At 37.9% G+C, this 26,977-nt stretch overlaps 1 protein-coding gene across 2 annotated transcripts; it reads right to left on the reverse strand.

The window, feature by feature from the left end:
• Window positions 1-26,977, reverse strand: PLEKHF2 (pleckstrin homology and FYVE domain containing 2). Of its 2 annotated transcripts, none has more exons than XM_077771325.1 (2): window positions 26,888-26,977; window positions 1-2,615 (listed from the first exon to the last, which is right to left on the reverse strand). In XM_077771325.1, exon 2 carries the CDS (start codon window positions 2,599-2,601, stop codon window positions 1,852-1,854), a length of 750 nt encoding a protein of 249 aa, XP_077627451.1. In that variant the 5' UTR covers window positions 2,602-2,615; window positions 26,888-26,977; the 3' UTR covers window positions 1-1,851. The 2 variants fall into 2 exon arrangements, with proteins under 2 accessions (XP_077627451.1, XP_077627450.1); XM_077771324.1 differs by lacking the exon at window positions 26,888-26,977 and adding an exon at window positions 9,584-9,682.

The following is a 26,977-nucleotide window of genomic DNA, read 5'->3' on the forward strand; positions in this document are numbered from 1 at the left end:
TTAAGTTGTAAAATATTTTTTTATTGTAAAAACAGAGTCAACAGAGGTTGACAATGCAAATGTCATCCCAGAATATTTCCCCTTGGTTCTTGAATTTGCTAGGTTCCTATGTACCAGCAAGTCCCCATGAGTACTTCTCAGGTTTCATGGTCTTTTTGAGATATGTTGATTAATTATACATATATATTGCTTGGAAACAAATGTCCATCTGATATTAAAACAAAAAAACTGTTGTATCTTTGTTTCACATTTCCTACAGGGAAATCTTTGTATCTCAGATGCTTTCACAATTTAACAGTAAAGTTAGTGCCTTAATCAAACCCCAAAATTTTCTATCACATTACTGAATCAAATAGTCATGACATTTGCAATATATCCAGATTTAAATATTTAAGAACAAAAACACTGAAATTTAAAACAAACTTTAGGCTGATTTTTTTCATATTTGAAAGACTGTAGTTATTTGCAGCATACAAATGGAGAGAATAGTGCAAAATGCATCAAGTTTTATATGATAAATATACTTTCAACCTAAATGACTGCCTCAAAAGCAAAGAGTAAAAAATTACTAATTCTCAAAAGCAATCTAGACGGACTCAATAAAGTTTACAATTTAGAAAGATCAAATGCTACTCTATTTCTATAGATTGCAAAATGATTTTAACAACAGATTAAACATATAATTGTTTTACAAAAATAGAAATATTGTTTGGAACTTTATAAAACTTTATAAAATATAACACTATATTTGCAAATTCAAGATAGTTTCACACTGAAATAGACAATACTTCCACCAATATAAAGTCTAGTCAAAATTAACTGGTCCGTCTTCACCATTCTTACACATTATTTCTTCCAAGTCTTCAGCCTAAGTAGATCTATGTTCTATCATGGGATTTTTTTTAAAGAGATTGTTTAATTTCCAAGGTTTTATACGATTTTTCATTCTAGAAATAATGTTAAAGCAGATGAATTTATACCTACAAATATGCTTTACTAAAAGTAGAAACTAATGCAATGTGACAATTCTGTATTTGATAAATTTCAAATCATATTCCTAAGAATGACAACCTATTAATTTAAAATATATAGTTGACAATTATAATTTGGTACCTATAAAACATAAAAATATAATCACAACTATTTTATGGAAAAATACTTATTCATATAGAACGAAGAAGCTCTAAATTTAGTTATTTGTAGCTTGCAGATGAGAAGTATTTTCTAATTACACTCATTCACAAACGCTCACTTTATCACCTCAAAGAGCACCAGTGTATTTTCAAAACAAAGTGAGAAGGTAGGGGCTTATTTCATGTAACAGTGCTACTAAGATAAGGCACCACTTGGTATATGAAAAAGCCAAAGAAGAATTTTCAAATCATGTTTTTTTGTTACTGGTGTCTTAACCATTAGATATGATGGTTAGGAAAAAAGCAAATAATAATAGCTAACCGTGTTCTATTAATTTTTTTCCACCATTTTTTGCTTTTAGGATTTCCATATAACAGAACATATAGTAAACATCAATGTAGTACATGATCTGTTAAAGAAAATTTTTTCCCAGCCTTCCAACAAAATAATCTAAAATTAAACAAGAATAAGAAACCAAAAATTTATCTGATAGATTTGCAAAAGTCTATCCCTGTAGAAGAGTGGGGAGTTGGGCAGGGGTGGGGAAAAAAATGATAGGACTTATTTTCTATAGAATATATCGAGGCACATAGGTTAAAAGTTTCTCAGGCAAATTCATGGCTAGAGCAAAACTGAGAGAAAGCTCAGAATTCTACATTCCCCCCAGAGCTGATTTCTCAGGTAGTCACACCCAATTAAATATTTCAAAATATGTCCTTAGTCACTGCTATCATCATCATCATCATCATCAGATACATCATTTAAAGGAGACTTCAATGAGTGACTGTAAGAGTCTGATCTAGTAGGCTGGCACGTGGCCATGTCTCCAGTAGAAAGGAGGTCATAGCAGAAGTCACAAATCCGTACAGGCTTAGAGGACTGGCTTGGAAGAAGAAATCTCTTTTCAGAGCAGGGCCCACAGACAACAAAACCACATTTGCGGCAATGGTGGCGACGATTAACAGGTGTGAATTTTGCTTTCTGACAACGCATACATACAGTTGCCTCAGAGTCAGGAACCCAGACAGCAGCATGTTCATTACTGGGTGTCTTCCCACTTTTGGAGAGTAAATCAGTAACACATTTATTTATGTGATTCATCCATTCTGATTTCTCAGTGGCAGTGGCAGCATAAACTGCAAATGATTTAGTTGGTGTCTTGATAAGCCATCCATTCCTCAAGTCTCCCTCATCTTTGATGGAATCAATAGTGACATTTTCCAGGGGAATAATATGTTGTTTGTTATATTTTTTCTTCTGGATAACAATATTGCCATACACAAGAATATCATTAAATAAGAAAAACTGCCTTGCTTTGGGCTTTTTTCTGCACAACTTAGTCAATACTCCTTCTCCAATAAGAACCCTTCCAGGTATAGTTAAGGGTTGACCAGCTGCTCCAAAACAGTTTTCTACTATATTTATACGTCTAGTATTTGCTTCACTGTTTGCCAAGCGATCCACCATCTTTTGCTAGTAGCCTTTAAAAAAAAAAAAAAAAAAGAAAGAAAGAAAAAGGAAATTAGCACATAGAAATTTGAAATTCACATAAGTTAAAGATTATATAACCTAAATTTAACTAACAAATCCTTACTTTTACTTACAGGCAAAATACTCCAAAAATTGTTTCCCTCTAAGATAATCACAAAGCATACCAAAACGGTTAACCATCTCAATATAGCACTATACTAGTTAAGTAGGTACTTAGAAAAAGTATAAACTTATAGACATAAAGGCGTAAGCAACTGGATGATAAAGAGAAGTCATCTCTGCAAAATAATAATCCCAGCCCCATGAAATTTAATCTCAGAGGGGTTCTGAAGAAGAGGGCCAAATTCTGTAAAAAACTAAGAGGAATTAATTTTTTTTTTATTTTTATTTAAGAGGATTTTTCTGGTAAGCTATTACCATTGAGCCTTATTCTTCTCATCTGGATTACCAGACTGTCTCTGCGAACATGTCTCCTTGCCTTTGGTCTTGCCCCCTAAATCAATCTTCAGGTAGTGATTTCTCAAGTGTAAATCTCACATGTTGTTATTCAAAAGAACTCCACTTGATCTACAAAATGCAGAATATTTACCATGACATATAAGTCATGTTCGTTATCTGGTTCTTGCTTATCTTCCTAGACTCATCAGAAGTCATTCTTCACCTCAACCTTCGTGTTCTAAGAATATCTTACTACTTACAGTCCGTTTCATCGCACATACCTTCTCTTATGCTGTTCTATATCCTTTACTACTTACTACTCAGAGCTAACTGTTAGTGATTCTTCAAGGCTCAGTTTAGGTAATATCTAATGCAGAAGTCTCCCTTAAACTTTACTAAACACATTCCTCCGTGCTCTTTACATTCCATGTACCTTCTGGTTTCATTCTTACCAAAGGATGAAATCTCCTTCAAAGGCTACAATAAAACCTAAAAGATAGAGACCATCTGATATCTAGCTCTGAAAATGACACCCTCCGGCAGAGCAAAGGTGCTCAAAAATGTCGACAAGAACATTCTGGCATTTCATATTAATCTAATCCTAAATGACCATAGATTTAATCTCTAGATCCGATATTGACTTCATTCAAGTCCTTGAGTTGTTCCCTATTTGAAATTTACTAACCTAATACTACCACAATCAAGTTATATTAAAGAGGAGCATTTAGAGTTTAAAGACTAAGAACATAGTCAGTCTGAACTCCAGTATTTAGTTCACAAACTGATGATACTGTACCCCTTTTTGGCCTCCATTACAAAGATTCTGATTATTCCTGAATTTGTCTCTCCTCCAATCTTGGGTCCTTATAAAACTCTCTTGCCTTCCACAAGGGTAGTCTCTGCCCTGAAAGTTGTTCCAAAGAATTTATATGATAATGCATGGCTCCAAACTGTGAGGACTTCTTTTTCTAACTGCAGCAAATGTCAAATGTGCCAGCCAATTAAAGGCCTACTGTCCTATGCACAGTGCATCACAGAAGAGGACATAAAAACAGCTCATTAACACTGAAAGAGGCTCAATCTCATTCATAATTAAATGATATATATTAGGATATTTTTTACTAATCAAATTAACAAAAACTTTTTAAATTTCCTAAAATGAAGTATTACTGAAGATACAGGGCAATAGGCACTCTTGTATACTACATAAAATATATATACTCACTGATCTAAGTATTTTATCAAAAGAAATTCCAGTCAAGTGCATAAAGATATGTGCAAGGATATCCAACAAAGCACTGTTTGTAATACACACAAAAAAGTTGGAAAAACTCCAAATGTCCAAGAGAAACTGGCTGAACAATTTATGATATACCTATAATAATATGCTAGATATGTTAATAACGATAGGTCTAAACATAGTGATATGGGAAGATGCTCAAGATATTTAGGTGGGGAAAGAGCTGAACATCATAATCTCATTTGTCTCAAATATATACTGTGTTTCAGCAAATCTAAGCTGCTGTAAGACACATCCTCATTTTATGTGCCACTAAAAATGAAAAATGCTGACAATTATATCATGGCATACCCCTGATTATATGACATCCCAATTTCAGAGACATATAGTAAAACATGCTCATCTTTACACTCAATGAAATACAGTTTAACATATAATCAATCATTGGCACTTGTAAATAAGTAAGCACACACATAGAAAATAAAGCTAGAAAACTATATACCATAATGTCAACAATGGTTATTTATCTCTGAGAAGTACAATTATAGATAATTTTCATACTTTACACTATCTTTAAACATTCAACAAGTATTTATTTTGTTAATCAGTGATCTAGGTACAAGAGAAAAAATAATATACAACCAGGCAATGTCCCTGCTCCTCAAGGCTTACATTTTAGTTGGTAAGAAGGTAAACAGAAAACAAAATCAAGAACCAAATAATAAATTAATGTACTGACTTTTTGAAGTGATTTTTTAAAAAATGTTTTATTTTTGAGAGAGAGACAGAGACAGCGTGAACAGGGGAGGGTCAAAGACAGAGGGAGACAAAGCAGGCTCCAGGCTCTGCACTGTCAGCTGTCGGATGCTTAGAGCCACTCAGGCCCTTGAAGTGATTTTTAAAAAACCCAACTGAGGGGCGCCTGGGTGGCTTAGTCGGTTAAGCGTCCGACTTTCGCTTAGGTCATGATCTTGCGGTTCGTGGGTTCGAGCCCCGCGTCGGGCTCTGTGCTGACTGCCAGCTCAGAGCCTGGAGCCTCTTTCGGTCTGTGACTCCCTCTCTCTCTGACCCTCCCCTGCTCACGCTGTCTCTCTCTCTCCTAGAAATAAATAAAACATAAAAAAAATTTAAAAAAAAACAACAAACCCCAACTGAGAAGCTACTCGGACTAGATGGTCAGGGAAGGCCTCTCTAAAGTGGTATTCTTCAGCTGATAAGGAGTAACTAGATATATAGACATGCGGTGTGGATACAGAGAAGTGTATTTCAAGCAAAAGGAGTAACTGTGAAGGTCCTAAGGCAGAAAGAGATTGGTGCTTTTAGAGAACTGAAAGTATCTATTTATTCCCACCTAAATCAACTGCAGAGTCTACTTCTTTGGACATACAGTTATTAATCAGCTCAAATGCAGTGCAAACAGGTTTCCTGTTATTCCTATTAATACCATCCAAATTCGTGTAGTACTTTTTACATGCATTATTTTCTGATTTTAACGGTCTCAAATTCCTGTGAAATAAAGAAGTTTTTACATCTTCCAAAGAAGCATCTAATAGTATTAGCTGAAATGTGAGCTGAAGGAGAAACTAAGGCACAAAGCAAAGACAGAGATTCAATAATGTCCAAGGTAAAGCAGCCTGGAAATTATTTTACTCATTGGGAGTCCAAGCAACCAGCTGAGCACTGCATGCATTACCATATATCCTATTCAGGGTAATTATACAATAGAAATGCACTATTAGCTCCATTTTATAGATGAGTAAACAGATATAAGAGTTAATGCTGTCCAAGGCTGCACAGAACTGAGGCTCCAATGTGATTCCTCTGTGTGGTTACCAGTATATTATGGTCCACTAATTATTTCTTAAGGCTCCACTCACTCTACAAGAACTAAGAGGGCTACTGCTAACCTCTGGACTGTCACTACAAACCCTAAAAAGAAGAAAGAGAAAACTAACTTGAGCAAATAACCTGAAAGGATAGGTCATCATGCTTTATTTAGCCAGTCTCCTGAATAGATCACTCTTCAAATTTTACAATTTGAAGCCTGAATCTCTGTTCATAAATCTTGCCCCATTTAAGAATGAGGAAACAAAAGAGATGTTTGGGCATCATTAATTGATATTTGGCTAGAACAAATAGCTTTCAGAGTTTGACAGTGACCCACATAAAAAATATATTTCATACTGCAAGATTACAAATACATACTCATAATTCTTTCAACAATAATGTATTTTATTATCTTCATTTATTTTAATGATAGTTGCAAGCCCACTTGATTGATTTCACTAATGGATTGTGACCTACATTCGAAAAACAATGAGCATAAAGACCTTTCTATTATCCCTGTTGGCCCTAAAATATTTCCTGTATGGGTCTGACATGAAGAAGGGAAGCACTGAGCTAAAAAACCCAGTAATACACAAATGCCCTGTGGGCGCATGCGAGCGCGCGCGCGCGCACACACACACGAAATAGGAGGGTGTCTAGCAGGGACAGCACATAGAGGGATGGGAGAATAGGGGGAAATCAAAATACCACTTTTAGCTGGATTATGCTAGATACCCCAAAGCAAGGCTCTTTGGTAAACTGACTTAGGGTACCACTCTTTTGCTCAGGGCCTAAATAGAGCCTCTGCCTTCCCCCCAAGGCCCAAATCTACCGCAAGCACAATGAGGTGCCCTAAGCAGTAAGAACTCTCAGAGACTTTTGTGAGAACATAAGAATAGAAGATTACTCAGCCCAGCCAAGGAAGGAGTCCTTTGCATAACTTACTCAATGAGGGGCACAGAAAAAGGAGAACACAACTCTAAGCCATGGCCTAATTAAATTTTTATCTACTTTTCTTAGGAAGCAATACCAGTGACTATAGGAAGAGTTAGTAAGAAAGCTTCCCCATCCTCTGGCACAGATGATTTCTTTAGAACAGTTTCCAAGAAGTAAAATTACTGGGTCAAAAGGCATGAATATTTAAGGCTCTTGTTACCTTTTACAAAATTTCCATTCTGAAAGGTAACACCAATTTACCAAGCAGCACAATGACTGTACCTATCTAATCTTGTCTCATGTATTTTTCTTCAAATATGTCAGCTAACAGGATAGATGTCAAAAATGGTATCTCTATTAATTTCATTTACATTTTTATTTATTTAACATTTAGTGAACACTTTTTAGATGGCATTCATATTCTTCATCTCTCAGAGCATAGAATCTACTGAAGGAGAAAGGCGGTAAACAGGTGATTCTGAAAGGTGACATGCAATGAAGTAAATCAGCAGGGTGTCAAAATACAGGGAAAAACTCATTTACTAAGTAATTCAAAAAGGGTTCACTGAGATGGTGCAATGCATTGAGCCTTAAAGGATAAGGAGGTCAGCCATGCAAAGGACCTAATACTATGGACAACGGCCCTGAGACAAAAAAGAATATAGTTTTTTTAAAAAAATATATTTTACTGTCAAGTTGCCTACCATACGGTGTATACAGTGTGCTCTTGGTTTTGGGGGGAGATTCCCATGATTCATCACTTACATACAATAACCAGTGCTCATCTCAACAAATGCCCTCCTCAATGCCCATCTTTTACTCTTTTAATTTAATTCAGTGTTTTATTTCATAGCTACCTAGTGAAGCCAGCCCCTTTCTCATGTGTTTATTAACCACCTGTATTTCCAAGCTTATATATTTACGAGTTATTAATTTGTATGAGTGTTTCACACATAAAGGTTATTGACCCATTTATTTCTTTGCTTTTCCTAGTATATTAAACTGTATTTTATGGTGGTTGACACAGAGGCAGCTTTGTTTCTTAGTTAAACTTAGACATTTTCCTTTGTGATCTGTCTTCCATTACTTCTAAGCTCTCCTTAACCAGATATGAGGTGCACCTACAGGTTTCCTCTGCTGTTAGAGCTTCCCAGGAAACCTTCTATAAACTGAAAAGGCTAAAAGCAAAAAAGCAATTCCGATTAATTTACATGGAACCCTTTTTGAGGATTCCCAGATCAAAAAAAAAAATCCCCCACTTTCAGGTTTTTCTCATACCTCAGGACAATTTTTTCTAACGGATATAGAAAAATAAATAAAGATAAAACAAAGATGCTTTATCTAAGACACAATTCAAAACTATGGCAGCTTGATGCAGGGATGCTGAACTCCAGGACAGGTGGTGCCACTCTCACTGCTTGGGGTACATACTAACTCTACAATGGCTTGCTGCGAAACAAATAACTATTTTCTTTTTTCTTTCTCTATTTTAAATGTTTATCTTTGAGAGAGAGAGAGAGAGAGAGAGAGAGAGTGGGAGGGAGGGAGGTATGAAATGTAAGGGGGACAGAGGATCCAAAGTGGGCTCCACAATGACAGGAGAGAGCCAAATGCAGGGCTTGAACCCACAAACTGTGAGATCGGGGCCTGAGCCAAAGTTGGATGCTTAACGGACTAGGCCACCCAGGTGGCCCTATTTTTTTTTTTTTTATTTTTAAGGAATCTTTACACCCAACGTGGGGCTTGAACTCACAACCTGGAGATCAAGGGTTGCATGCTTGGGGTGCCTCGCTGGCTCAATCAGTAGAGCATGCAACTCCTGATCTCAGGGTCATGAATTTAAGCCCCACGTTGGGCATAGAGCCTAGTTAAAAAAAAAAAAAAAAAAGTTCCACGCTCTACTGACTAAGCCAGCCAGGTGCGGCAAAACAAACACTATTTTCATTTCACCTTTTTTTCGGTAAAAATGAAAATCCACTTTGGGCTTCTTTCAGCTAGTGAAAACAGGTACTAATGTAGGTCTTTCATAAAGTTCAAAAAGTGGGGGGATACCTGTATTTATTATCTATATTTATGATATGAACTTTATGCTTAATTCTTTTATCTACCTGAAATTTATTCTGAAGTAGGTAAAAAATTCCTTTTCTTTTTAAATATATGCATTCTAAAAGAGCTAACCACTGCTTTAGAATTACAAAATACTAAGTAACTTCAGATTTCCTCACTTGTAAACGGGAATAGTAGTAGCAACAGCTTTGTCAGGAAGAGGATTAAATGATAACGCACATAAAATGTTCAGCAAGTAGTCAACAAGTGGCAGCACTTATTAATGGCATTAATCTAAGCTACTGATTTAGAACACTTTCTTCATAGTGAACTTTTAGATATTCTAACATCTGCTTCTGGACTGTTTGGCCTAATCCATTATGCTGTTTTCTAATTCTTGTGTGAGTACCATGCATCTGGTAGGACTAGTCCAGGCTATCCCCATTACTTAACCTTTTAAAAACATCTTACCTAATCTCCTCTGTTTATATGTCCAGGTAGAATCTACTTAGAACAGTACTTCTCAAGCTTAGCTGCACACTGGAACCACAGGAAAGCATTAACTTTCAGTACACCTAAAAAAACAGCCATCTCAATTTACAAAGTTCAAAATACCCTTCTTATGTATTTTTAATATTTTAAGCCATTTTATGACTAATTTATAGAAATAAAGGAATAGTAAAAAAATGATTTTAAGAATAATCTTTATAAGAATTTAAGTAGCAAATTTCTTATTCCGCATTTCTGTTACGGAAGGTGTATATATATCCATAAAAACAGCATCCTTTGAATGCAACTAATTGCTCATAACTTATCATGCATGAGTCTGTAATATATTCATTTTTTTTTTTTTAATTTTTTTTGATGTTTATTTTTGAGAGAGAGAGGGAGAGAGAGCGGGCACGCGCGCAAGGACGTGCCAGGGAAGGGCAGAGAGAGAGGGAGACAATTCAAAGCAGTCTCCAGGCTCTGAGCTGTCAGCACAGAGCCCAATGCGGGGCTCAAACTCACAAATCATGAGATCATGACCTGACCTAAAGTCATTGGCTTAACTGACTGAGCCACCCAGGTGCCCCTATAATATATTCATTTCTACTTTTCATACTGCTTATTAATTCTGAGTTTGAGAAAATTCATCTAAACACTGAGAGATTTCATTATAATGACTTGCCAACATTATTAAGTATTGCTGTTTCTTTACACACTACTTGTCTAGCAGTTCTGAAATGTCTACCTTTTCTGATTTTTTTCTTTGCAGTTAAAGATGGAAAATTGGGGCTCCTAGGTGACTGTTGGTTGGGTGTCTGACTTCAGCTCAGGTCACAATCTCATGGTTGGTGGGTTTGGGCCCCATGTCAGGCTCTGTGCTGACAGCTCAGAGCCTGGAACCTGCTTCAGATTCTGTGTCTCCCTCTCTCTCTGCCCCTCTCCCGCTTAACACTCTGTTTCTCTCTCTCAAAAATAAATGAAAACATTTAAAAAATACAGATGGAAAATTGAAAATTAAAAAAATCTAAGTTCTCAAATATGTTAAATAAAGGTTTAAAACAAACAAAAGAATAAGAAGGATGAGTATCTACAAACTCTTTTTGTATCTCTTTGAAAGATGATGCAGTACTTTGGGCAATGCCATAATAAAACTGCAAGGTTTGACAGGACACTGAAATAGTGAAATGCTTCAAGATGTAGAAAAGCAAGATCACTAAGATCCTGTGTTGAGAAAAAGAATCCCAAGCAGGCTCCAAGCTGCGTGTGGAGCCCAATATGGAGCTACATCCACGATCCTAGGATCATGCCCTGAGACAAAATCAAAAGTCAGATGCTCAACCAACTGAGCCACGCAAGCACCCCTTATTCTTTTTATTAAGAATTTTTTTTTTGTTTTGCAGATCCCTAAGAAATAATAAAAAGTTCCAAAACATCAATTACTACAGACAATTTGAGTTGTTTAAAACAGACACTCAAAAACCAAAATGGAAACCAATGGACTCTGATGATAAACATAAAGGGTTATAGTAATACTGATTCCTAGGTTCCTCCTCCCAAATAAAATATTCTGATTTTATTGGTCTGGAGTATGAAAGGTATGGCTGGACACGGGAATATTTTAAAGCTCCCCAGGTAATTCTTTATTTTTTATTTTTATTAAAAAAATTTTTTTAATGTTTATTTTTGAGAGAGAGACAGAGCATGAGTGACAGAGGGGCAGACAGGGAGACACAGAATCTAAAACAGGCTCCAGGCTCTGAGCTGTCAGCACAGAGTCTGATGTGGGGCTGGAACCCACCAACCGTGAGATCATGACCTGAGCCAAAGTTGGATGCCTAACTGCTTAACCAACTGAGCTACCCAGGTGCCTATCCTCAAGTAATTCTAATGTGCAGCTAAGGTTTATTTTATTTTTTAAAAATTTTTTAATGTTTTACTTATTTTTTGAGAGAGAGAGAGAAACAGCGTGAGCAGGAGAGGGGCAGGGAGAGAGGGAGACACAGAATCCAAAGCAGGCTCCAGGCTCCGAGCTGTCAGCACAGAGCTGGACGCGGGACTCGAATCCACAAACCTCGAGATCATGACCTGAGCCGAAGCCGGATGCTTAATCGACTGAGCCACCCAGGTGCCCCAAGTGCAGCTAAGGTTTAGAACCATTTTTCAATGACTGTAACTAAAGAACAAAATCTACTAACATTTTTATGGAACTCATACTACAACCATCTATTAATTTAGAATAAGTTCACATCTTCCATCATTTTTTAAGATTTTATTTTTAAGCAATCTCTACACCCAACATGGGGCTCAAATTCACAACTCCAAGATCAAGAGTCACATGCTCCACTGATCGAGCCAGCCAAGCACCCCTACATCCTAAATTTTTATTGTTCCTAGCCAGGTTCATAATCTCTCTTCTAAGGTTTCAAATTTTCCTTGGTAGCCCAATATTTTGTGGGTTTCTTCTAACAAGACACATTTCTTTAGTAGGCTCCCAGGTATTTCATACGTTTTGTTGCTATTCTGAGCCTAATCTTCTCTCCATCGTATTTTCTAATTTGTTATTACTACTGATAAGAAAACTACTGACATTTCAGTTTTTTCTCCCCCAAGCCCAGCCATTTCACAGAACTTTATAAATTCCCAGTTTTCCAAATGACTTCCCCATTGTCTTCTTTTTCAGCAAATAGTGTCTGGCAGCACTATTTCCTAGTTACAAAGGGAAGAACTAAGGCAAAAACAAAACAAAACAAAAAACTTTTAACTTTCATAAAGCCAGATTTATATACCAATTAAAAAAATAAACAATCCAAAGCTTCAAGTTATCTTCTTTACAACTGTAGACAAGAACTACATTTCAATTGTATAAGCTCCACCCCAGTCTTTTGGTAGCATCTTTTCTGAATTTATACTTCAGTGGAGTGTCTACCACCTGTTAAAAATGTAACACTAGAAGAAGCAAAAACTCCTCTAAAAAAAAAGAGAGAGAGAGAGAGACAATACTATTTACAATGGAGAAGAGAGCTCAACAGTCACAGAATACTATGGCCCAGTTCTTCTTACTGAAAATCAAAACTTCTTATTTAATCTTTGCAGTTGAGTTTAAAACAAAAAGTCATCTAATTACTTATACATACCCATGACACCTGTTATCAATGAACTTCAATATTCAACTGTGCATTATAGTTGGAAAACCCAATAAACTATGAACCAAAAACCCTGGATTTTAAGCTCAGGCACTAAAATGAGAGATTTCGTAAAAATTACCTAACTGCTTAGGGCAGGTGGATACCAGCCACCACCACTTTAAATAATCTGTAAAACACCTCTGTCTTTAAAAAATAATAAATATGATTGTAGTTGGGCCTTGTTCCTGATTTACTGCAAGCCTGACTTGCCTACAAATTAATTTTTTTCCAAAAGTGGTTGTACCATTATATATATGCACACAAATATATATGTGTAAATATACATTAAAACACACACACACATATATACATCTTAAATTTACATCTTAGTTAGCATATAGTACAATAATGATTTCAGGAATAGAATCCAGTGGTTCATCCCCTGCATATAACACCCAGTGCTCATTCCAACAAGTGTCTTCTCTAATGCCCCTTGCCCATTTAGTCCATCCCCAGCACAACCCCTCCAGCAACCCTCAGTTTGTTCTCTATATTTAAGAGTTTTTTATGTTTTGTCCCCCTCCCTGTTTTCATACTATTTTTGGTTCCCTTCCCTTATGTTCATCTGTTTTGTATCTTAAATTCCACATGTGTGAAGTCATATATTTGTCCTTCTCTGACTTACTTCGCTTAGCGTAATGCATTCTAGTTTCATCCATCCACGTTGTTGCAAATGGCATGATTTCATTCTTTTTTTGATTGCTGAATAATAGTCCATTGTATATACCTATCTTCTTTATCCATTCTTCTGTCAATGGCTTTTTCCATTCTTTGGCTATTGTCGATAGTGCTGCTATAAACACTAGGGTGCATATGCCCCTTCAAAACAGCACATCTGTATCTTTTGGATAAATACCTAGTAATGCAACTGCTGGCTCATAAGGTAGTTCTATTTTTAATTTTCTGAGGAACCTCCATACTGTTTTCCAAAGTGGTTATACCAGTTTGTATTCCCACCAACAGTGCAAAAGGGTTCTGCTGTCTCTGCATCCTTGCCAACATCTGTTGTTGCCTGAGTTGTTGATTTTAGTCATTCTGACTGGTGTGATGTGGTATCTCATTGTGGATTTAAAATTTTTTTAATGTTTGTTTATTTTTGAGAGAGAGACAGAGACAGAGAGACAGAGAGTGAGCAGGGGAGGGGCAAAGAGAGAGGGAGACACAAAATCAAAGCAGGCTCCAGGTTTTGAGCTGTCAGCACAGAGCCTGACACAGAGCTGGAACCCATGAACCATGAGATCATGACCTGAGCCAAAGTTGGCTACTTAACCGACTGAGCCACCCATGTGTCCCTCATTAAGGTTTTGATTTGTATTTCCCTGATGATGAATGATGTTGAGCATTTTTTCATGTGTCTGTTAGCCATCTGAATGTCTTCTTTGGAAAAGTGTGTATTCGTGTCTTTTGCCCATTTCTTCACTGGATTATCTGTTTTTTGGGTACTGAGTTTGAGAAGTTCTTTATAGATTTTGGATACTAACCCTTTGTCTGATATGTCATTTGCAAATATCTTCTCCCATTCTGCTGGGTTGCCTTTTAGTTTTGCTGACTGTTTCTTTAACTGTGCAGAAGTTTGTCATCTTGATGAGGTCCCAATAGTTCATTTTTGCTTTTGTTTTCCTTGCCTTGGGAGACATGCTGAGTAAAAAGTTGCTGTGGCTGAGGTCAAAGAGGTTTTTGCCTACTTTCTCCTCTAGGATTCTGATGGGTTCCTGTCTTACATTTAAGTCATTCATCAATTTAGAGTTTATTTTTGAATATGGTATAAGAAAGTGGTCCAGCTCCATTCTTTTTTTTTTTTTTTTTAATGTTTATTCATTTCTGAGAGACAGAGAGAGACAGAATGTGAGCAGGGGAGGGGCAGAGAGAGAGGGAGTCACAGAATCGAAAGCCGGCTCCAGGCTCTCAGCTGTCAGCACAGAGCCTAATGTGGAGATCAAAAACTCACGGGCTGTGAGATCATGACCTGAGCCGAAGTCAGCCACTTAACCGACTGAGCGCCCCAGGCGACCCCCAGGTTCATTCTTCTGATGTTGCTGTCCAGTTTTCCCAACACCATTTGCTGAAGAGACTGTCTTTATTCCACTAGATGTTCCTTGCTGCTTTGTCAAAAGATTAGTTGGTCATACATTTGTGGGTCCACTTCTGGGTTCTCTATTCTGTTTCATTGATCTAAGTCTGTTTTTGTACTGGTAGCATACTGTCTTGATGATTATAGCTTTGTAATACAGTTTGAAGTCTGGAATTATGAGGCTTCCTTTGATTTTCTTTTTCAAGATTGTTTCAGCTATTCGGGGTCTTTCCTCATTCCATACAAATTTTAGGACTGTTTGTTCTAGCTCTGTGAAGAATTCTGGTGTTATTTTGATAGAGATTGCTTTGAATATGTAGACTGCTTTGGCGAGTATTGATATTTTAACAATATTTGTTCTTCCAATCCATGAGCATGGAATATTTTTTCATTTTTTGGTGTCTTTGATGTGGGGCTTGAACTAATGAACTGTGAGATCATGACCTGAGATGAAGCTGGAAGCTTAACTGACTGAGCCACCTATGCACCCCTGATATTTTAATTAAAAGGTGTCTTGGTAAGGATCTTTTGGGGTTCATCTTATTCGGAACTCTCTGAGCTTCCTTGATTTGGATGTCTGTTTCCTTCCCAGGTTAGGAAAGTTTTCAGCCGTTAGAGGTCTTCAAATAAGTTTTCTGCTCCTTTCTTCTCTTTCTAGGACCCCATAATGCAAATATTAATTCTGCCTGATATAATCCCACAGGTCCCTTAAACTATCTTCATTTTTTAGAATTCTTTTCCTTTTTTGCTGCTGTGTTGGGGTGAGTTACATTTCCCTGACTTCTAGCTATTGATCCCTTCTTTTGCTTCATCTAGTCTGCTGCTGAACAGCTCTAGAGTATTTTTTAGTCCAGTTATTGTATTCTTCTGCTATGTGACTTGTCTGGTACTTATTTCTCTATCTCTGTTGAAGTTCTCACTGTGTTCATTCTTCTCCCAAGTTCTGCAAGCATCTTTATGGCCATTACTTTATCAGGGCAGAACCCCCTGGCTCCTCAGGGAGAAGCTCCATTTGTGAGATCCATCCCAACTGTGGGTTCCCACAATGAGGGTGGGGTTTTTGGCAAGACTGCATCTCTGCCTTTTCTACCTGTCTCAATGTGGTCCTTTTAACAGTCTGTTGTGAAGGAGTTGTTTGGCCAGTTTTCAAGTTTTATTCAGAGGAAACTGTTCCATAGGTAGCTATAGATTTGGTGTGTCCATGGGAGGAGGGAGTTCCTATGCCATCATCCTGAACACTCTTCCAACAACATATTATAGAAATTAGTAGAGATTTTTTTTAAAAAAGTACATATCTTAGATAAGAAAGAAAAATGGACAAACTTTTGTATTTTAATTTTAAACTCAAATAAAGCTGAGTTGAGACGAACTGAAACCAAAATTTTGAACCACATGTAGAGAGAAGCCATAGTAATTTTTTAAAAAGTCTCTCCTAGGCACCAAATCTGCCTATTACTGAAGAGTAGATTCAAATACATTATTCTACAGGCTTAGCCAGAAAAGGAAAAAAGAAAAGTTAACATGTACTCAACACCTATACAAGTGTTAGGCATTTCCGCATTTTACTATTTGTTTAATGATCTCAATTTTGTTAAGTGGTAATTACATACATTTTACAAAAAAAGCAAATTGAGTCATGAACAGTTAAGCAATTTTCCCACTGTCTCACAGCTAGTTTTTATAAAAATGCGATTTTTTATTATACATTACTACCTTCAGAAATAAATATTACAGAAATATTTCACTTATGTGAACCTTATTATATATCTGGAGAAAGCCACTGAGGAAAAGAACTAAAACATGGTAATAAGTATAAAAATGCTAAAAGTAATCACTCAAATACTACAAGAGAGTAAAAAGTAAAAGGTGTGAATACTATAGGGCATCAGTAAAGACATTTCAAATAGGTTAGGTTGGTAGAGAAATTCACTATGGCGTGTAAGAGCTAAGCCATAGTTGAGGATTTTAAAGAATTTGGAAAACCAGAATAAAGACACTGGAAGTTACAAAAGGTCTTTAGATAGGTCAGAGATAGAGGGAAGAATATGGACCTCAAGTTTTAAACAAGACCTCCAGACTTTAACTAGCATTTAAGCCATACAACCATCCAAGGCAAGATTAATATTCTTTAACTATACTATAATCAGGTAACTCCCTATTCAAAAACCAAAGGTTCCCTGGCCAAACAAATCAAATTTAAAATCCTTAACCTGGCATTCAAAGCCCATCACATCATGCCTAAGCTTGTCCCCAGTCTATCTTTCCAGTTTTACCTTTTTCTATATGTTCTATAATAACCAAATGAGATTATCACTTATTCCCAGAATATGCTCTGGCTTCCTCACCTACCTCTGAGCCCAATATGTGCCCCTCTCCCCTGCCATTCTGAAATCTTACCAATTCTTCAAGATGCAATCACTTCAGCAGCCTCACAGCCAGAGATACTGCTTCATCTTTAAATCCTCATTATCACTTTATCTGTACCACTTCACAGCACTTATGTTCTATTAGGTTTTATAAAGATTTGTATACCTGCTTTTCCCTAAAAGATTTGGAGGATCCTAGAAACAAAAATATTATATCCTACAACTCTGTAGTCCCCCAAACATCTACAAAAATGCTTGCATATATATGCCACCAAATCTATACTGAGGTGAATATGACCAGCGTTAAAAGTGGCAGAAGCTTCTCAACCTAGAGCTTGAAGAAAATCAAAGACTTCATTTTTGACATCTGTACTAATATTCACAGAAAACAGGAACCACACCCTACATATCAACTGTGTAACTAGACTCACAGATTTTAAATTTACAAGCAAATGTTCAGGTCCATTTAGCTAGCATCTAATTATGAAGTCTAAGTATTGAGCATGGCAAATCCTGTTTTAAAAAAACCCTCAATCTCATGATAATATATAAAAATTATTTCTTCTCTTGCCAAGAAGCACAGCTGTTTAGTTAGCAAACAAAAATGATGATGTATGCATATTTTTACCATCAACAAAATTCAGATAAAAAAGTACATCATTTCAGAAAGTATTTGTACAGGGGCAGCTGTACAGTGCTGACTGCTGAAAAACAAAAACAACAAACCCACTGTATAATATTGAAAAATACAGCTACTAAGCTCAACTAAAATACTGTGGAGTTGATTATTCCATCACATCCCTAATAAATTTTCTTTAGTATTTTTCAAAGCAGTTATAATCTGCTTACCACATTCAAGGCTTTATGTTTCGTGTTAGAGGGAAAGAAGAACAAATGAAACACTGGGAATTAAGACATGTACCACAGAATTTTAATAAAAAGCACAATAAGGTATATACTGTGATAAAAATAGTAACAAAGTAGTAAGGAAGAAAAAAGAAAGAGTTAAGGTATGGCTTAAAGAATGTAGCATTTGAGGGGCGTCTGGGTGGCTTAGTCGGTTAAGCGTCCGACTTTCGCTTAGGTCATGATCTCGCGGTTCGTGGGTTCGAGCCCCGCTCTGTGCTGACTGCCAGCTCAGAGCCTGGAGCCTGTTTCAGTCTGTGACTCCCTCTCTCTCTGACCCCCCCCTTCTCACGCTGTCTCCCTCTCTCTCCTAGAAATAAATAAAAAAATATTAAAAAAAAAAAAAAAAGAATGTAGCATTTGATGGGGCGCCTGGGTGGCTTAGTTGGTTGGGCGGCGCTGCAGCTCAGGATTCAGCTCAGGTCATGATCTTGCGGTTCGTGAGTTTGAGCCCTGCATTGGGCTCTGTGCTGACAGCTCAGAGCCTGAAGCCTATTTCAGATTCTGTGTCTCCTTCTCTCTCTGCCCCTCCCCTGTTCACACTCTGTCTCTCTTGCTCTTAAAAATTAATAAACATTAAAAATTCTGGGAAGAAAAAGAAGAATGTAGAGTTTGAACACTTGAAATAGGTGTGAACAATATGTGGAACCTCAAAAGGCAAAACAATGGTAAAGGCACAAAGCTCTATAGGAAAATATCTGTTCCAAAAAAAAGTCACACATGGAGCATCTGGTTGGCTCATTTGGTTAAGTGTCCAACTTCAGCTCAGGTCATGATCTCACAGTTCGTGAGTTTGAGCCCTGCGTCAGGCTGCATTGGGCTCTGCCCTGACAGCTTAGAAACTGGATCCTGCTTCAGATTCTTTGTCTCCCTCTCCCTGCCCCCCCCACCCCCCACTCATGCTTGGTCTGTCTCTGTCTCTCTCTGTCAAAAGTAAACATTAAAAAATTTAAAAAGAAAAGAAAAGAAAAGAAATCCACAAGTACGGCTGCAGTAGAGGCTAGAGGGAGTTATTTAGTTGAAAAACCAGGGAGAAAAAAATAAGACCAGTTTTTGTTGGTTGTTGAGAGCTCTTTCTGAAGTTTCTGGAGGGAGTGTTCTGATAAAAGAGTTGATAAAAGTGAAGTTTGCAACAGAAAAAGAAAGAATAGAGATCAGGTTCAGAATTGCTATGACTGACTAGATATGGAAGAATAAAGCTGAAATTAAATCCACAAATTTTTGGTCTAAGCAGTAAGGAAGCTGGTAAAACCAGTATTAATTTCCAATAAATATGAAGGAGTAGCCAACATTTACTGACCACTTACTTTGTACAAAGTAGTAATAAAAGACAGAAGTACTCAAAACTAGCGGTTCCTGTGTGGTTCAGTCAGTTAAATGTCCAGCTTTGGCTCAGGTCATGATCTCGTGGCCTGTGAGTTCAAGCCCTGCACTGGGCTCTGTGTTGACAGCTAAGAGCCTGGAGTCTGCCTCAGATTCTGTCTCCCTCTCTCTGCCCCTCTCAAAAATAAACATTAAAAAAAAAATTTTTTTTTTAAAGTACTCAAAACTAATAATGATTTTGATTAACTTAAATCTGTACACTCAGTCTAAAGGAGTGGAGGAGAGGGGCACCTCGGTGGCTCTGTCGGTTAGGTGGCAGACTTCAGCTCAGGTCATAATCTCGGGGTTCATGAGTCTGACTCCCACGATGGCTCGACAGCTCGGAGCCATTCTGTGACTACTCCTCTCTCTAGCCCTCCCCTGCTCGCTCTCTCTCGCTCTCTCTCTCTCTCAAAAATAAATACTAAACATTATAAAACAATAAAGGAGCAGAGGAGAGCAAACCAAAAATATTTTGATGAAGCCCAGGGGCAAAAATTTAGTTGGGAGGTAACTGTGGACAGGAGGAGCATCTAGAAACAACTCTATAATGACAAGAAATTCAAGCTGGGTCTTAAAGCAAGAGTAATAGGTCAAACTATTTAGGGGAGAGGGAGAGAGGACAAGGGGGACGATGGTGTGCAAACATGGTTCCCAGAGAAGAACCAGTAGAGGCCAGGCTGGAGGGGGTAGAGCCAGGAGAAAGTACAGTGGTTGAATAGAAATCTGATAAAATAGGGAAGAGCCAAACTGCAAAGAAAGTAAGCATCAGACTGAACAGTTTTGACTTTATTACACAGGCAACAGGAAGATTAAGGCCTTCAAATAGGAAAATGTCACCCGCATACAAAAGCAGTACACAGGATGGACTGGAGGGACTCCTGAAGCTAGACTGAAGGCAAACAAAACAAAGCGAAAACCCAGAAGGTAACAAAAGCCGGAGTCACAATTACTGACAGCAGAGATAAGGAGAAGAGAGACTTACTGAGGTACAGAGGACAGGATTTAAAGACCAACTGACCATGTGGATGAAAAGTGAGTGCAAGATGACTTCCAAGGTCTAATCGCAAGCCACTGGCAGGTGCTAGTTTTGCTTCAGGAGGGAGAAAAAATCAGTTTGGGAAATATTTATCTTGAAGCAACGCTAGCACATTCACAAGACAAACATCTGTCAGACAAACAGAAACACTAGGATGAGCAGGGAGCTCCGGGACTGAAAAAGATGGAGTAGCCATTCATGTAGAGACGCTGACTGATGCTCTGGAAGGGAGAAGAGTGCAAAGGACTGAACTCTTGGGAACACCTAGTTTAGAAAGCAAGAGACAAGCAAGAGAAGAGAGAAGGGGAGAAAAGAGAACACAAAGCACCTTTTCAACATGTTTTCACATGTCTCCCGAGTCTCACGGACTAAATAACCTTACTGTGCCAAAAGGCCACAATAAGCAGTGAAGCGAAAAATCGAGGGCTGATGGAAATGTATAATAATAAAATACTTCAGAAAGCAATGCCCTTTGACCCTGGAACTTTTGCCACAGAAAGTTATCCTGAGAAAGAAACTCTGGTAGGGGGCAGGGGGAGGGGGACACATCTCTGCATAAAATATTTTACCTCTGGCATTAACTCTAAACAGAATCTAAATTCCTAGCCATAGACAGGAACGGTTAAATGTAACATGAAAAAGCAAATATCTCAAAAGAGAACATTTACCACATAAAATTTTTAAACTTCAACATTGAAAGGAAAAAGCATTAATGTTAAGAAAAAAATTTGTAACCTATGACAAAGGGTTAACATTTTACTATATAAAGGTCCCATGTAGGGGCACCTGGGTGGCTCAGTCGGTTAAGTGTCTGACTTCGGCTCAGGTCATGATCTCACGGTTCGTGGGTTCGAGCCCTGCATCAGACTCTGTGGTGACAGCCAGCTCAGAGACTGGAGCCTGTTTTGGATTCTGTGTGTGTCTCTCTCTCTGACCCTCCCCTGCTCACGCTGTCTCTCTCTGTCAGAAATAAAACATGAAAAAAAATTAATAAACATTAAAAAAAAAAGGTCCCGTGACTCTGTGGTGATAGCCAGCTCAGAGACTGAAGCCTGTTTCGGATTCTGTGTCTCCCTCTCTCTCTGACCCTCCCCTGCTCACGCTCTCTCTCTCTCTCTCTCTCTCTCTGTCAGAAATAAAACATGAAAAAAAATTAATAAACATTTAAAAAAAAAAAGGTCCTGTGACTCTGTGGTGACAGCCAGCTCAGAGACTGGAGCCTGTTTCGGATTCTGTGTCTCCCTCTCTCTCTGACCCTCCCCTGCTCACGCTGTCTCTCTCTCTCTGTGTCAGAAATAAAACATGAAAAAAAAATTAATAAACATTTAAAAAAAAAAGTCCCGTGTAATTAAATCAGTAAGAAAAAAGGAAAATATCCTCAAAGAAAAATGGGTAAGATACAAATTGCAATTTCCAAAACAAATAAAAATGACCAGTAAATAGAAAAATGTTGGTTCTCAGTGCTACTCAAAGAAATAAAAAGGAAAATGATGTATTATTCACCTCTCCATGATATGGGGAAAATGGACACTCATATTCTTGCCATTTTTGGCAACAGAAGCACTTTAGATAAAGTTTATGCAAAAATTCTATTTCCAAGAATATATGCAAAAAAAAAATTTAGACCAATTTACAAAGTTATTCATATAAAGAAGTTCACTGTGGTTTTGTCTTAATAAGATTGTAAAGTCAGAAAAAAACCTAAACATTCAACAACAGGAGACTGGGTAAGTAAATTATGGCATTAACTATATAATGGATTTTTTGACAGAACAAATTAATATTTAATGTGAAAAATTGTTAAATAAGGCAGCTTATTAAATAAAGGTTTCTAAGCAGCACATATAATATAAACTTTTTTTTTAAGTCTAGAAAATACACACCAAAAATTTAGTACTGGTTGTCTCTGAGACCCAGGGTAAAATATGCTTATATTGCCTAATCATTATTTTTTAAAAATATTTTTATTTATTTGAGAGAGAGAGAGACAGACAGAGAGCATGTGAGAGAGGGGCAGAGAAAGAGGGAGACACAGAATCCAAAGCAGGCTCCAGGCTCAGAGCTATCAGCGCTGAGCCCTATGTGGGGGCTCAAACTCATGAACCATGAGCTCATGACCTGAGCCGAAGTTAGACACTTAACTGACTGAGCCACCCAGGCACTCCTGTACTGCCTACTTATTTTATAATGAACATATATTCTCTGATTTAAAAAAAAAAAAAGCTTCTTAAGCAACAAAACACAAAGAACATGTAGAAAAATATAGGTGTAAAAACACAAATGCACAAATTTGTATGTTTTACATTTACAAAATGTAAAACACATTTGTTATAGGGACAAATGATAAAAATATGAAAAAGCAATACAGAGATCTTTTAATTTTCCCCCAACTACTGTTTAATGAAACACGTATAAAGAATTAAGGATAGCTCCACTTATAAAAAATATAAAAAAATTAAGATGAAAATGTTGATGCAAGGAGGAAAGCAGAAAATTCACATCACAAAATCTTAATCATATTAGAAGGAAGCACGTTCACCTCTAAGAGTCAACAATTTCAAGATTGGGGTTAGCAACCTGAGTTAAAGTAAAAACACAACAGAGAAATTAAGTCAACTTTGTGATGAGAAAAGGATTAGAAAACCACTAGTACACAGGCAGCTGGACAAGAAATATTTAACAGCTACCAAAGCTGTGACTTTTATCAGGAGTGCTAGGCAGAAAAAGGAAATGGTAGTATTTACAGGTTGAGAATTGACCAGTTACACAAAGCAAAGGTCAAGGAGAGGAATATGAGGTGCTAGTGAGTTCACAGAATATGAACTACAAGGTTCAGCACTAGTAGGAAGGAAGAAAAATAGTCTGGGAGGTGACAATGAGGACACAGAGCTGGTTCATCAGGTATGATGGAAAACAGAAACAAAAGAAAGGCCAAAAGACAGGCTCTTGAGTCATCATCACCTCTGGTGAGTTTAAGACTTGAGGTAGTTAAGAATGATGACAAGGTTAAGTAACTCAGTCGTCCATGTAGGTTGCTGATGTAAAGTAGAGGTGAAGGTCACTGGACTTAGTGAACTGCAGTTAGAAATGTGGCCCACCTTTCTGGTCTGAAATGAATATAATTGTTACTTTAACCACTATAATCCTTCACTATTCTTTGACTTAGATACATCCTTTCTAGGATGACAGATAGGAATCTGGGTGGCACTTAACCTCTCTCTGCATTTTATTCAACCACAAAATGAAGAGAATAAGGAGACTCGATACTGAATTAAATCAGTGATTCTCAAGCCCTGACTGCATATTAAAATCATGGGTGGTTTAAAACACACACGCACGTGCGCATGCATGCACGCACAACTACCTATGCCTTGACCCCAAACCCAGTAATTCTGATTTGATCTAGGGTGGAGTTCAGGCATCAGTATTTTTAAGAAGCTCCTCAGGGAATTCTAATGTGCTGGCAATGCTGAGAACTAAACTACATATTTTTAAATGTGGCTCCCTTTTAAAAGTCTGTAATTCTATGTAAATGACAGCCACTTTGTTCATTTGCTAATATAGCTTACTGAGTATCATGCACCAGGTACTTCCACAAACATATTTTAGTAGATCCTCACAACACTTGGAGGCAAGTATTTCTGTGTCTGTTTCAAAACTGAGTCCAGTGAAGCTTAGAGAAATGAAGCAACTTGTTTAGGAGTCACAAGCTAGGAAGGAGGAGAGCTAGGAATCAAAATGCTGGTTATTTGTTCCAGTCCACCGTACAAGCAACCTGCTTTCTCTAGCACTCACAGCAACTACTTGAATGCCTTTGATTTCCCTCCCTGGACCTCCCAAATTGGGCATACCAGTTTGTGGTTTATGGACTGACTGGAGAGAAAGTTTTGGGTGAGGGCAGAAAATTGACCCCAAATTCTACAGTAATTTCATTACAGAATTACTAAACACCTTCACCTAGAGAGGTCTGCAACTTAAAACGGCACCCTGAAAGTATATCTATGAAATATACTTTATTCAGTTAAGCCAACAAGAACATTGCTATTAAGCATGCAGCTCACATACAAAGCTGGTTCTCAAAGATAAGCTTATCAAAAGAAAAGCAATTTTTATATGCTTTCTGTTAAGGCATTCTAAACCAAAATTTTAAGACAATTCTGACAAACTGACATAGAAATGAGAGTTGCCCTACCAAAGAGCTTCAATGTATAAACATGACCTTCAAATTTATCAGGCATTACCTCTATTTCCAACTAGCACAAATAAATTCAATCACACATGATTAAAATAATCATTTTAATGATTATTATTCTTTTGCTGACACACTGCTTCTTCTTTGTTGATTATACTTCAGTCCGTTATCTTCTTGGAAATTTCGTAAGTATTCAAGTTCTGTATCCCTAAGCCAAAATTTATGGAGTTAACAAGGTAAATTCTCAAAGAAAGAAAAAAAAAAGCATTAGAGAAGATTTAACTTCTATGCCCATGGAACGGGCAATTTAATAAGAAATTCCTGCAGTATATTTATAAGGAACATATGTGTCTTCATCTGTTCCAACCCTTCCTGAGCATCTGCTATGTCCTCAGCACATGGGGGATGAAGACATAAATCAGATTTCCCATGCAGTGTCTGTGGTCAAGGACGTGCCATGACAGATCAATGTAATATTTATTGGAATAGCAACGGGATAAGTGAATTCTTCTTGGAGAGAAAAGGAGGGTGTGATTTAGGAGAGCAGCACAGGGAAAGTTTCAAAAAGTTAGGCTCAGGTGAAAATTTCACAAAAACCCTTGTAAATCAGCTCTCTAGGAAATAAGGATACTGAGGAACTAAAATCAGAAAGAGCAGCAAAGCCAGAGTTAACAAGCTGCACACGGACTGTTCCACAACTGTGAGTTAGGCAGTCTACAAAGTTATGCTGTAGGAAAAACAAGAAGGCTTCAGAGTCCCAAAGACCTCACATTACCAGTTTGGCTGCTAGATTTGTGAAGCTGGTTAAGTCACCTCATTTCTAGGTTAACTCTTCATCCAGAAAAACAAATGTGTACAATGGTGTTTACTTGACAGTGAAACAAAACAAAAAGGATTTTTTTAAGAACTGAGGAAATTAGCAACCAAAGCAGAAACCCTATCTCTAGATTAAGAAGAGAAGTTCTCCAAGACATGTTTTAGGGCTTATCTTAGTTGTAGCTAAGAGTCCCTTCAGGTGACTTAACAGAATTTTAAAGCTAAAATGTCTTTATTTAAAGACATCAATTTATATTCATTTACTGGGGTAACTTAAGCTGAATCTTTTTTAATGCCATGGTGAGTACACCAGTTTTATTTTTTGAGGCGATTGCATGTGCTTTCCAATTAAGGGCAGAAACTTAATACCATTCACCTCCAGTGCTGTCAGGACCCAAAGAGATTAAAAATAGAAGCCTTCGTTAATACGGAATTGACCTGGGGACCCCATGAGCTACCAGAATACAGATAAAAAAGGTAAATGCTCTAAACAGGCCAGGCATGCACCTTTAGAAAAATGAAAAGGAGGAAAAAAACTTCGTAATGGCAAGATCACTTCACCTTACGACACATGCCTTTAAGTCTCGCAAAGTTCCTAAGTCTTCGGTAACGTACTATAAAACACAACAAAGCAGCTATTTAACAACTTACATGTGAGTCTACGAATTTCAAAAGGGCTTAGTTATCTGTAACCTTAATACTACCAGTGCCATCGCACACTCACGAGTGATTGCTATATTGAAAGAACACACAAGGGAATTCAAGCAACATGAGCAGCAAGCTGTTGGCCCTCGGTAACATTTTAAAAAGAAAAAATAAATTCGGCAGAAGACCATACAACTTTAACAGACTCGAAATAAACAACGCGTTGGAGCCAACGCTTCTATCCGAGCAAATTTTGCGGTGCCATATTCTGCCAAGTCACATAAAAATGTGCTGTTCAACTTAACAACGTCCCTGATGCCCAGACGCTGCAAACTTTTCAGACAGAAAAACGTTGGGGCCCTCGGACGCTACCGGCCGCGAACCGGACCCCAGTCCTCACGCCGCGCAACTTCTCCTCCTTCACGCCCGACCTNGCTGGCCTCTCCCCTGCGCGTGCACGGGCGCGCCGCCGCCCACACGCCAGGCGCGAGCGCTCGGGCACGAGCACACCCACACCGCTCACTCCCCCGCCCTTTCTTGCCTGTTCCCTCGCCCCGCCCGTGCGGCCCGCGCGACGTGATCGAGGGGGCGGGGCGTCTGCGGAGGACACGCCCACCTAGGCAGTCCCAGGCAGCGGGTTCGTTCCTCTGCTCCGTGTGCGCACAGGCTTTCTGGAGCCCCTGGGTTCTCGTGGTACGCCTTACCTGGTTTACTTGGCTCCGGTACTCCTTTGGAAAGGATTGTTCGTCTCTTCACGAGGTTCTTAGGAAGAATGGAAGGAAGGCTGGTTCCCT

Source organism: Crocuta crocuta, unplaced genomic scaffold (genome assembly GCF_008692635.1).
Source record: "Crocuta crocuta isolate KB4526 unplaced genomic scaffold, BGI_CrCroc_1.0 scaffold235, whole genome shotgun sequence".
Classification (NCBI taxonomy): Eukaryota; Metazoa; Chordata; class Mammalia; order Carnivora; family Hyaenidae; genus Crocuta; species Crocuta crocuta.